Source organism: Vipera berus (genome assembly GCF_964194415.1).
Source record: "Vipera berus genome assembly, chromosome: 7".
NCBI classification, from domain to species: Eukaryota; Metazoa; Chordata; class Lepidosauria; order Squamata; family Viperidae; genus Vipera; species Vipera berus.
In genome coordinates, this window is record NC_138209.1 from 26,660,838 (window position 1) to 26,674,359 (window position 13,522).

Here is a 13,522-nt window from a genome sequence, read left to right on the forward strand (position 1 = left end):
TGCAGCGGCATGCAACGGGGGAGCTACGGCCCTGCGCTTATGCTTCCAAGAAACTGACCACCGCGGAGAGGGCTTGGGCTATCTGGGAGAAAGAGGCTTTCGCGGTCCGCTGGGCCTTGGGGACGTGGAGACATCTGCTTGAAGGGGCTAGCCAAGAGTTCGAGGTATGGACGGATCATAAAAATCTGGAAGCCTTACAAACGCCTCGCCGACTGTCCCCGAAGCACGTGCGGTGGGCCCAGTACTTCCGGCGCTTCCGGTTCTGGCTCAAGTATGTGCCGGGGGGTAGGAACTTCCTGGCAGACGCCTTGTCCCGGCTACCTCAATATGATTGCCAGAAAGAGGAGGTGGTGCAGGCACTGGTACCGCCACCCCGCCCGGTGGACGGGGCGGAGCACAAGGCCAACGCCTTAACAGACAACTTCCTGCAGGCCTGCGAGGGGGCACTGGCAACTGATGAGTGGATGCAGGCGCACCCCGATATTCTCACAATGCGGGATGGCGTAGCTTGGCACGGGGCCAGACTGTATGTGCCTGCGGCGGTACGGGATCGAGCGCTCTATCAGTGCCATGACGCCAGGCAGGCAGGCCATTACGGATTCGTAAAAACCCTACATTTGGCTCGCCGCCAGTTCTGGTGGCCAACCATGAGGCGAGACATCGAGAGCTATGTGCAGAGATGCCGCGTTTGCGCAACCACCAAGCCCTCCACCAACAAACCGGCAGGCCTTCTGCAACAGGTGGCGGACCCCATACGGCCTTGGCAGGACATTGCCATGGACTTTGTGGTCGAACTACCGGAAAGCAAGGGGTACAACGTTTTGTGGACAGTAGTAGACTTATTCTCGAAACAGGCCCATTTTATCCCCTGCAAGGGGTTGCCTTCGGCCCGTCGGTTGGCTTGGCTGTTTGTCCAACACATTTACCGTCTCCACGGGGTGCCACGACGTATCATCTCGGACCGAGGGGTGCAGTTCACGGCCAGGTTCTGGAAGAACTTCGTACGTTACATCGGAGCGACACAGGGCCTGAGCTCGGCGTACCACCCAAGCACAAATGGGGCTGCGGAACGTGCAAATGCGGCAGTGGAGCGGTACCTGCGTTGCTACGTCTCATACCAGCAGTCTGAATGGGTGGATCTGCTAGCCTTTGCGGAAGTAGCCTACAACAACGCGGTGCATAGCAGCACTGGGTTCTCCCCCTTTAAAGTAGTCTCAGGTTATGAATTCGTCCCCATCGCAGGTTGTGAACAGGGTGCCCCAGCATCCTGCACACCTGGGGAGTGGATGCACCAGTTGGAGGAAGTATGGGGGAAGGCAAAGAAGGCGTTAGAGCGGGCTACAGAGACATACAAAGAGCAGGCAGATAGAAAGAGACGACCATTTGCACTCCCTAAAGTAGGTGATCTTGTATACCTCTCCACGAAGTACCTGCGGCTACAGGTGCCCTGTAAGAAGTTAGGGCCCAAGTATCTTGGGCCGTTCCGGGTTATACAGGTGGTAAACCCTGTCACCGTCAGGCTGCGGCTACCCCCCCTCCTTGGGAAGATACACCCCGTCTTCCACAGTAGCCTGCTGAAGCCTGCTACAACTGCCTCTGTGGCAGTGGGGGAGGGCGGCCCAGGGCCTGTAAACGGCGACCACTATGAGGTACAGGAGATCCTGGACTCCCGAAAACGGAGGGGGCGAGTGCAATACTTGGTGCTCTGGAAGGGATACCCCATGGAGGAGGCCACCTGGGTGCGGGATGGGGATGTGTGCGCACCACGCCTTCTCCGCGCATTCCACCGAAAACATCCAGGGAAGCCGAGAGGGACCCAGGGGGAGCCTGCAGGTCACATAACGGAGCACTCACCTCTCTCCTCTTGCATTCCAGGTGGGGCCCTGGTAGAGGGGGCAGCATGTCGGGCCTCGGGAGCCCGACACTCGAGGGGGGGCCCCTCCACCTCCCCAGCACCCCCCGCCTGCTGCCCGCTGGACCTGCCTGCCTCCCCGGCGGACTGCGAGGCTCCTGAGGTCGTGCCGGACGGGATCGGCTCCGTAGCGGCCCGGAAGGCTCCAGGGGCCGCGCCGCCGCTTCGACCGTCCTCCTCCCCCGCCGCACAACAGCTGACTTCGCCTGGCGGCGCGTCGGCGGCCCGGAAGGTTCAGGAGGCCGCGCCGCCGCTTCGGCCGTCTTCCTCCGCGGTGCAGCACCTGTCTTCGCCTGGCGGTGCGTCGGCGGCCCGGAAGGCTCGGGAGGCCGCGCCGCCGCCCCGGTCGTCTTCTTGCGCGCCACAGCTGACCGGCGGAGGCTCGGGCCCACTCACGGCGGCCTGGGAGGGTACAAGAGCTTCGGGAGCCCGCAGCACGACGCTGGCCCTTCCCCGGCTTTGGCTACCGGGACTACGTTTGGCAAGGCAGGCCGAGACACTGGACAGTTGGGCGCAGGGCTGTATGGCCTGGGAGCCGGCGGGTCCGTTGGGAGACAGGCCCCTTCCCACCGCGGTGCCTGGGTGGCTGGGAGCCTCGGGTGTGAACGACCACGGGGGGTTTCGGAGTTGGGCGCGGCAGGGAGGTGGTGAGGGGGTGGAGCACGGTGGCGGCAGCGCACGGGAGGAGGCTTACCTGGTTGGGCGACGGGCGAAGGGACTTGTAGGGGAGGGGTGGGGAAGTTATAGGGAATGGGAGGGCGTGGACGTGTTTGGGTGGAGTATGGGTGGGTGTTTTGGGTGTGTATATAATAGCGTTGGCTGCAGGTAGCGGCCAACGCTGGCTTTGTTTCTTGTTGCGGCTGTTGCCTTGAAGAATAAAGTGCTTGCAGATCGCAGCGGAAGTCTCTCGTTCCTGTGTTCGGCACTCTGCCCTGCTTGCTGCAGGACGAGTATTGACAGTCTTCATGTCAGATTTCTAAGATGGCGGCGCCTAGAATGGCTGCGGCTGCATTGACTCTTGAAAGCGAATAGTTTTGGGAGGGATAGTAAGGGCTATAAGCCACATGATCAGGAAGATTTTAACGTGTTTGAGCAACATGGTGGAACTAAGGTAACATACGACATACGACCGACAATCTTTGCTGGCCTGGCGAGTTTCTAGTTGTTTTGGAACTGTTGGTGAGACCGTTAAAAGTCGTTGGCGCTGTTTGAATTTGTTCTGCCAGCAGCAAGATCTGACTGCTGGCCCAGTGATGGATTCTACTGCAAATCAGGGCTGTTTCCAGAGGAGGCAGAGAGGACCTGGAGCTTATGGAGCGAAGGAACTGGATGAGGCTGTCGGCAGGCCCAGAGGAAGAGAGGCTTTTGGAGGAGTTGGTGGCGGCGGCAGCAGCGTGCTCCAGGGGCGAAAAGAAGCAAGGCCTCTTTAAGGAAAGGGTGGAAGAGTCAGGATCAGAAAAAGGAAAGAAGGCGAGGTTGTCAGAATACAAGCTAACTTGAGGGCTAATCCACATGGAGCCCCATTTCCATCTATCCTGTTTGCCATCGTTCACTCCCTAGAGACTAAAATGGACAATGTGAAATTTGAGCGGGCCCCGAACAAGGAGTATATATCGGAGGTGGTGACCCTTTGAGAGCTGTATGCAACGAAATTTCATTTTGATGTATGCCGATTGGTGTACATTCAAAGTGACAATAAAGTTATATAATCATTTGGTCTTGCTTAATAACTGCTTTGAAAGAGAATTTTGGGAAAGAGGTTTTGAAAGCATGTAGTACGTGGAATCCAGGGGAATCATTATTCTGATGTGCAAACTTATATAACATTTGAATACAACCAAAAGGCATTTTATTGAATAACTTTAATCTCACATCTGCCATTTTTTAATCTTGAAATAGTGACTTTTCAGAATCCAGGGCTGCTCAGTGCAACTGGCTGTCTATTGTCAACCTTCCCAAAGAAGATCACTGGCAGAGTTGTTTGGATTACAACTCCGAGCAGCCTCATCCCTGCTCAGTATTTCAATTAAAAGGATGTACCCAACCCATGACATAATGCAAACATGTACACCATGTATTATTATACCCAGATTGTTTAAAATAATAAAATATATTTAAAATAATACCTCTATTAATTAAACCAATTTTCTTGATTTGTACAACCTGCTAGCTTAAACTAGAAATACAGTTCCTAGAAAGCAACTAATGGTACATTTTTATTTATTGGATTATTGTGAATCACCCTAGAATCTTTAACTGCAATACATATTCTAAATAAAATACAAATATAAAATCCTGACATCTGCCTGCCAGTGAGCTAACTCTGCCAAGAAACAGAAAACTATCGAATTTTTGTCCTCTCCAACAACATTTCTTAGAAAGGTGAAGAAAGAACAAGGAATTCTATTTTCTTGACATCGTGATATCAAGGGGATAAAAGTTTTTGGCAAGCTTTATTCCCTAAGACCTTAGCTGGACAGCCTTTGCCCTTTAAGCTTTGAGAATACCACAAGGATCCTCAGGCAATGTATTTGGGACACTGATTTTCGTATTCTAAGTCTAGTTCCCAGCCTCCCAGCCTGTGGGACCCTTAAAAATGGGATGGGGTTGGGTTGTATTAATCTATTTTAATCTGTTTTAATCTATTTTTAATGTGTTTTAACTTATTCATGGGCATTTGTTTAATCGTTTTTAATTTTTGTATCTTGTTTTTTAATATGTATTGCCCTGTTCACCGCCCTGAGTCCTCCGGGAGAAGGGCGGTATACAAATAAAATTATTATTATTATTATTATTATTATTATTATTATTATTATTATTATTATTATTATTATTATTATTATTATTATTATTATTATTATTAATAATAATAATAATAATAATAATAATAATTTAAAAAAGGACATTTGTCAGTCTCCTACTTCTCCTCTATCACAGTCCTGCATTGTTGCTGGAACTGCATTTTGGTCAGATGGGAGAAATCTAAAAAGAATATATAAACAAAGCTCTATGAAATAATGAAAAGGGGAAAAAAACGGAATATGTGTATATATGAAATGCAATAAGCAGCACATAACCGAAGAATGCAAATGAGGTTCCAGAAAAAGTGGAACTTGTGTCAGAAAGACTAAAACTTGGAATGTCTTGTGAGAAATTCAGAAAACTATGACAACTTTGTATAAGATTCAGGGAAAGGGAGTACTGTACACATCAGTTCAAAACCAAACGTAGTGAGAAGGTAGAAGTTTGTAGCTGCTGTTTTTGTGTCTTTCCTCATTGTTATTCATTAGGAAGAAAAGAAAACTATAACTTTAGGAAAGAAAAGAAGAGGGTAAGAAAGAACTTGACTAATTTAAGCAAATTCAAGTCTCCAGAGCCACACATTACATATTACAGTAACAAAGTGCTAGTAGAATCACTCTCAGAAATATTTAGGATCTCCTGTAGGACTGGCAGTGTTCTAGAAGAATAAAGAAGACCAAATATCTCAATTTTCAAAAATTGAAGGAGGACCACCCAGGAAACAACAGAATTATCAGCTGAGCAAAGTTATTGAAAAGATTGCTAAAATTATTAAACAACATGCTGGTGTTCGATATGCATGCTACAATTAACAGAACTCACAAGAGGTTTCTTGCAAGTAAACTAATTAATCTATATTCTTTGATGAAATTACTAATCTAGTAAATCAGGGAATGCTGTAGACATAAATGGCCATGTTGTTGTTGTTAGCTGCAAAGTCGTGTCCGACCCATTGTGACCCTATGGACAACGTTCCTCCAGGCCTTCCTGTCTTCTACCATCTTCTGGAGCCCATTTAAGGTCACGCCTACTGCTTCAGTGACTCCATCCAGCCACCTCATTCTCTGTCGTCCCCTTCTTCTCTTGCCCTCAATCTTTCCCAGCATTAGGCTCTTCTCCAGTGAGTCCTTCCTTCTCATTAGGTGGCCAAAGTATTTGAGTTTTAGCTTCAGGTAAATGGCTATACCAAAGCCTAAAATAAAACCTCTCAGAATATTTTTCTTAATAAAGTGATAAAAATTTGGTCTACATGATACTACTGTTAGATGAGCTCACAATTCATTGAGTGAATGAACCCAAGCAGTGCATTTAATGTTCATTTCAGATTGGTCTTCAGAGATGTTTTATAGCACATAAAAGGAGGCTTCTACCAATATCAGCAGATATAAGCTTATATTGGTATAAGCCTCCTTTTAAGTGCATACAATAACACTCTTAAGAAAAGGGGATGGAGCTTCAATCATGTGGTTGCACCTGCTATCCTGATGCTAGCGCGTGCATGTGGAATCAGGCCACATTCACCTGTAATGGTGCCCACACATGTGCACAACTGAGCCGCTGGTGCCCACACACATGCGCAAACGGGCTGCTAGCACCCACTTGATGCTGGTGGCAGTGATAGCACCCCCATGTCTGCGCAAATGGGGTCAATAGCACCTGCACAATGGTGCTACTACGAGTGCGGGGGTGTTGCCAGCTATTCCCGCGACCCGGTGGCCAACAGGCAACTAAGTACAGTATGGAGATATTCTATTCAACTTTCTAGTTAACAGTGAATCTTAAAGATCAAAAGCACTTGATAAACCCGTCCTCCATTAATTTATCCAGTTCAACTCTGTTACTGTGCTGATTCACTTCCGATGTTTCCTTTAATTTATAATTTTACCTTTAATTTAACTGTAGTTAAATGCTACCTCACATATATTGTTTCGTGGTTCAAAAGAATTTATGGACAAAAATACAGGCTCGTGTTTTGTCTTGCAATATTCCTTATTTTTAATCAAAAGAATCTTTGTAAAAAATCAAGTGGGCATGAAGCTCCAAAGGAGGTTGTCTGCGATCACCCCAAAGTTACCAGGCACTCAGTTGTTTATCCTGGGTTCAAGGTTTTGATATTACAGTGAATTCCACTGAGACTAATTAAAATAACAATTATATTTGTTTTGCTGATAAAATGCAGGCAAAAGTTATTGCTGTAAAATAATCTTCAAACAAGACAATGATGGCCGCGGGCAAGCCATGTGGGATTGCAGAAGCCAGAAAATGTGAGATGTCACACTGGGATTCTATTTTAGTCATAATGAGGCAATACATTTTTACTATTTCAGATGTATGGAGGATGAAATAATTTGTCATCAGTGACTTTTTATAATTCTTTATAAAGAAATTATTACTGTTACACGAATCATTACTATGTGATAAATCCTAATATTAAATAAATTCACTGTATTTCAGATACGTGTTGAAATACCAAATACTGTATTCAGAGACAAATGAAACACATAATTTTTAAAAAAATCTTAATTTAAGTAATTAAGAAATCAGTTTCTCTTTTAATACTGCAAATCTATTATCAGAAGCCTATAAAAGTATTAATTATCAATATAAATATTCATATTGCTGTAGGTTTAATTCAGTAAAACAAACCCAAGACAGAAATCCATGGTAACCTTTTAACATTTATTGCTTGGCGGTTTTAATGTCATGGTTCCAACAGAGATGAATAAAGCAGAACTCTGAGGCTTGCAAATTCCTCAAAAAACATGTTTATTAGTTACAAAGTATCAGCATGTCAAAAGTGAAACCAAGTCTGGAGACACAAATAACAATTCCCTAATACAAAGTTAAAAAATCCCACCCCTAAAACTATGCAAGCAACTACGTTCCCCAATACATCTTCTTGGCGGGTTTTTTAAGCAACACCCAGCCTGCAGTCTCAGGAGCATCCGATGACCTTGGTTCCCATGAGACAAAAGATTATTTAGATTAGCAAAGCACCTGGGCAACCTCCCTCCTTCCATTCTATGTGGCAACCAAAAATGAGTAGGAAAAATGGCTGCAGCCATGCTCGTTTGTAGTTGACAGTCTGCCCCTCTCAGAAAGTCTTCTGTAGGGGAAACAAAAAGTAGGTTAAGTATTCCCTCTAGGCTTGTGAGGGTATTTGTTGTAAAACTTTTTTTATTAATCTATCTGCTTTCACATTTGTACATTTCACCCATGTAGCTTCTGAAAGGGGGTAGCCTCTCCACTAAATGAGGTACTGTAATTTTCCCTTGTACAACCTAGAATCAAGAATTCATTTTATTTCATAATGCGTCTCCCCCTCTACCACTACTTGACCCAACAGCTCCTTTGGGACAGTCTTACAGAGGACTCTTGACACAGGTTTTAATAAACTGAAATGAAACACAGGGTGAATTTTTTCCCAACAATCGGGAAGTTGCAATTCCACTGTGACAGGGTTTATGATCTTTGTGATGGGAAAAGGACGGGGGAATTTTGGACCCAATTTTCTACTGGGTAACTTTAACCTTAAATATTTCATTGAAAGATAAAATTAATTGTTCAACATAAAAAGGTTTCTGAGGGGAGCATTGTTTATCTGCTTGCTCCTTGTAAACCTTGGTGGCCTTGGTCAATGCCTCTTTCAAGTTCATCCAACCCCCCTGGAAGGATGTCACCCACTGGTCCAAAGTCTGGGAAGTAGGAGGCTCCTGTGGGAACTCAGGCATGGACACAAAATCTTGGCCTGTTACTATTTTGAATGGGGCGAGACCAGTGCTACTGTGCACAGTATTGTTGTAGGCTACCTCTGTGAAAGGCAAGAGATCAGCCCAATTAGTCTGCTGGTAATTTACATAACATCTGAGGCTGCTCCACCATTGCATTAGCTTTCTTAGCAGCTCCATTAATATTTGGATGAAAAGCTGATGAAAGCCCCTGGGAGGACCCAATCAGTTTAACGAACTCCCTCCAGAATTTAGCAGTAAACTGGACCCCTCTTTCTGAAATAATCTGCTTTGGGGCACCATGGAGTCAGAATATGTGTTTCAAAAACAGATTGGTTAGCTTCTGGGCAGAGGGAAGTCCCGAACAAGAGATGAAATACGCCTGTTTGGAAAATAAATCGATCACAGTCCATATTACAGTGTTTCCCTTGCTCTCAGGTAATTCCACTATAAAATCCATTGCTATCTTCTCCCAAGGCTGAGAGGGCTCGGCAACTTGTTTCAATCCTGGGGGTTTTCCAGGATGCCTTTTCATGGCAGCACAGGTGGCACAACTGTTAACATAACCCTCAATGTCTTTTTCCATTCCTGGCCACCAGAATTGCCCCCGCACCAGATGCAATGTCTTTAAAAACCCAAAGTGACCTGCTTGTTTAGCATCATGGCTCTGTTGCAATGCTTGGAGTCTGAGGCCATCTGGGAGGTATAACTTGGAACCTATCCAAGCTAGTCCCCCCCTTAGGTTTAAAATAATTTGTTATCTTTAAACCGGGCATCAATCTCTGGCTTCTCCTTCAATTCCTTTTGTGAGCGACCATCAGGACCAGGACCATGAGGGGGTCTCCGTGTCTGCAATCCGATTGTTATTTGAGAAGTGGAGGAATGATGGGAGTTAATTACTTCCTCTAAGTGACTCTTGAACTGGGGCATTCTAGATAGGGCATCAGCCAAAAAGTTCTTGCCCCCAGGAAAATATTTTAAAGTGAAATTAAAACGGTTAAATTAGTGAATGCATGGGCAAAAGCTGGGAATAAATTGTGTTCAAGGTATGATATTGACTCCTACAAGCCCTCAAGTTGCGAATGAAATGGGCAGGCTCCATTACATTTGTAACTCAAGGACTACCCGTAGTCACAAAAAGTTTCCCTTTAGCAAAAAAGGGTGGTCAACTAAATACTTCTGTTATAATCAGGAAGCCTGCACCAGAATAGAGATGTGATAGAAATGTTCAAGTATGCCTTATACTTGGAGAATAAGTGAGGTGAGGTTTGCTTCTTTTATTATAATTAGCAGGCTCACAAAAACAATACAAGACACCTTGTTCCTCGGGGTTAATAAAAATTAAAGCATTTAATCTCTAGTTGCAAGAAACAAACAGATTTTAAATGCAATACTCCAATGAAGTAAATGGAAAAGCCTACAAAGTATTTTCATTTGTTTTACGCAAGACTCTAGAAGGATGTTACTTCTAGGTATATATGTATTGTGCTAATTTCTGTTAGTATGAATAAGCGCTAATAATGAAACATACTCTGGGAAACTAACTTTACTTCAAGACAGAACCCAGCAACAAAAACATAATGGACAAGAATGCAATGAGGAATGATTTAAGGTATACTTGATAAACGTTTTACTTTAAGATTGAAACAAAACCATTAAAGAAGCAACTGAATTTGTTTCAACATATAATACATAATTATACAATTCATTTAGTTGAGATAAGTTATTTTAAGTACTTCATTTATATAAACAGAAAAAGCAGTAGAAAGTGTGCAAACAATGATGCTCCAAAACAATAATTTTTGACTGGCTATGATAAAGTAACAAACCTGTACTTGTAACAGCTACTGATTAAAAAAACAGACTCTGTCCCAGTCAAGTAACATGGTCTGTGAGTCAAACAGAAGAATACAAACTAGACCGGCCTTAGTCTGTTTAAAAAAAACCATAAATCTAGAAAGGGTTTTGTAAAGATATATTTTGTATAGAAGAGTAGAAAGAGTATTTCAAAAGGCACTTTTGAATTTCAGACAAGTAAGGTATGATTTCATAGAAAGTTAAACATTGAAGTAGTACAACTAAGACTACTTGCTCAAGGTGGTTCTTTATAATGATAAAAAAAGGATTCAGCTCAAAATGGAAACTCGACATCTAGTATTTTTAAAGCATATGTTAGAAAGATTCTGGTGTAAAAAATGGCATTTTTTTGCAATTTCACATTGTCAGTAAGCCACTGATTTTGTGAATGAAGCTGTTTAAAGGGCTTAATGTTTTTCTTTTAAAAAATAGTTTTTGAACACAGTTACATGAAAAAGAATCTGTAGAGTTTTAATTCATTTATATAAAATATCAGATATTGGTATAAATCATGAGCATCTCCTTTGGAAAATTTCTCACCTACTTGCCACAGTTACCAAAGATCACAAATATTTATGTCAGTGCAAATCTATACTTCCCTACTACAGAAAACCATTCACCCTTAAATAAAAAACATTTTGATTCTGAAATGACAAGTTAATTTGGTTACATCCATCCACCCTGCCAAATTATTGTAGTATTCATTATTGGAGGGGGGGAGGAATTAAAGCTGCTTGTGCAAGTATCATTACAACAGTCCTTCTTATGGAAAAGTTGCTTGATTCTCCCTGGATATAGAAGATCCTGGGCTGAACAATTGATATCTGTGCGTGGTGTGATTACTGATCTTCGAGCCAAGAAGGAGTATCCACTCCAGGTATTTTCAATTTGATATGGAATAGTTTAAGGGTCTGTTCAAGCTGTTTCTGATTTCCTGAAAAATAGGCTGCAATGGCATTGTGGAACAGAACTAGTTGATTGTGCAGCACCTTCACCTGTGGAGAAAGATCAAATTTGAAAGCTGACACCCAAGATATATATATATACAAATTGTCTTTCTCTATAGTGAAACAATCAGATTGAAAACAAAAAAATCAGTTTCACCAACAGAAGCAAATATCAACTACCATTAATACCAACAGCCAAATTAAATGAAGAGGCTGTGTATGATAAATATAACCTTACCTGCATAGCTGCACTTAACTGACTATACTCACATGACCTGTTAAGCATAATTTGGCTTAGTGACAGATGAGCAGAACCCTGCCACAGGCTCTTCCTGTGAGTGGGTGCACCGAATGAACTACGAATGACATAAATCATACCTAATTTGGAGGGCTGTGTGCGCAATCTTGCTCATTTGTAGTCATCCATGTTACATCTTATCACCACACACAAATACGCCCATTGTTTTGTTTGCTCGTTGCTCTAAGAATTGTTCATCAACATGTCAAAAAGATTGTTTAGGTAGGTGATTATTTTACCCAATAGATACACTGATCATGTGTCTGTTTTTATCAGTTGCATCTATTTGTCTATTTTGTTTTCTGATAAGGATATTAGTATATTTTATTACTGCATTTGTTAGCAACCATCAACCAATTAAGGAAAATATTGGGGTAAGCTTATCAGTTGGATAGAGCTATGTAAGGATAATTTGTAAATATTGAAATTGTACCGATTATTTCAAGACATCGCAATTATCATTTGATCAAGTTTTAATTCAGCCAAAGAAAATAAAGACAAAAATATGTATAGTGGGAACAAAGTAGATCTATAATCTATACACAAAGTAGTGTCTATAATAGTGAGAGCCACTATAATATGTACAGGTAGTCTTCAGCTTACAACAGTTCATTTAGAGACTGTTTGAAGTTACAATGGGATTGAAAAAAAGTGAGTTATGATTGTTTTTCACACTTATGACCATTGCAGCATCCCTGTGGTCACATGATGAGAATTCAGATGCTTGGGAACTGACTCATATTTATGACCGTTATAGTGTCCTTGAGTTTCATGATCACCTTCTGTGATCTTCTGACAAGCAAAGTATATGGGGAATCCAGATTCATTTAACAACTGTGTTACTAACTTAACAACTTCACCGATTTCTTTGCCATTTCCGCCAGGTCAGAAACTTTTAGAGATTTCGGCTTATTTGAAAGACCATTCGCAACAACAATCCACCTTTTCCATTATGGAGTGGAAAAGGTGGATTGATTACATCCAGAACAAATATGGGACTAAAAAGTTTCATTTAGCATTTGTATAAGTTTTGATGTGATATTAGTATTGCTTGTAGTCATTTTATATGAGCTAGAGTGCGATAGACTTAATAGTTTATTGTTGTTAACACATGGTTGTTTATGATTGTTTTTACTTTTATACCTTGTATTTAGCTCTGGGAAGTCGGGGAGGGGGGAGGGGGGAAGGGGTGGGGGGAGGGTTAGGAAGGGTTGGGTGGGGGGAGGGGGGAAGGTTAGGGATTGTTAAAGATAAAATGTATTGAAAAACTTTTCAATAAAAAAAAACAACTTCACCGATTCACTTAACAATTATGGCAAGAAAAGTCATAAAATGGGGCAAAACTGACTTAATGTTTCACTTAAAAACAAAAATGCTGGGCTCAATTGTGGTTGTAAGTCAAGGATTACCTGCAATTCAAATATCTGAGTAACACTAAGGAAATCTAGACTTAAAACCCCACTTGGTCATGAAGCTTCCTAGTTAGGCTCTTGGCTACTCACTGGCTGGGCTCATACGTTGTCTTAAGTCATTATGCGGAGTATTTTTTTTTATGGTGAAGCTTTTTACCTGATACATGTGGTAATATTTGATAACAAACAAGCTAGATTCTCCTGTGTCTTATTAACCAGATTTATTGAAAGGACAAAAAGGATGATATTCATTGTAAAATGAATATATTTACTTTACTAACCTAATTATCTTTAAATTGATTAGGGTACATAATCCTTCAGCCTCTTGATAGTTTCCTTTTGAGGGAATAGGGAACTGTCTGCCTGCTTTTGTGATGTAGAAGAAATGTACTCAACTTTTAATATTTTGAAGATGTACTAAACACTGAATATTTTCCTAACCACAACCTCTTTCTTCAGCTCTGAAAAGTGTATTGGAAGACCATCAATGGGCACCAACACATTACCATCAGGCCCAATTTACTAAAATAAATTATGTATTTATTTATCCAATTCATATGGCTGCT

General features: G+C 42.5%; 1 protein-coding gene across 7 annotated transcripts in view; it reads right to left on the reverse strand.

Moving 5' to 3' along the window:
- Positions 1-7,467: 7,467 nt before the first annotated feature.
- ARFIP1 (ARF interacting protein 1) overlaps positions 7,468-13,522 on the reverse strand; it is a 65,046-nt gene continuing 58,991 nt past the window's right edge. For 6 of the 7 annotated variants that reach the window (XM_081332838.1, XM_081332835.1, XM_081332833.1 and 3 more), the window contains one exon: positions 9,768-11,294. In XM_081332838.1, coding sequence (XP_081188964.1) covers positions 11,139-11,294 — 156 coding nt within the window. In that variant the 3' untranslated portion in view covers positions 9,768-11,138. Of the gene's footprint in view, positions 7,821-9,767; positions 11,295-13,522 lie in introns of those variants that run through there. The other variant, XM_081332839.1, reaches the window with a different exon arrangement.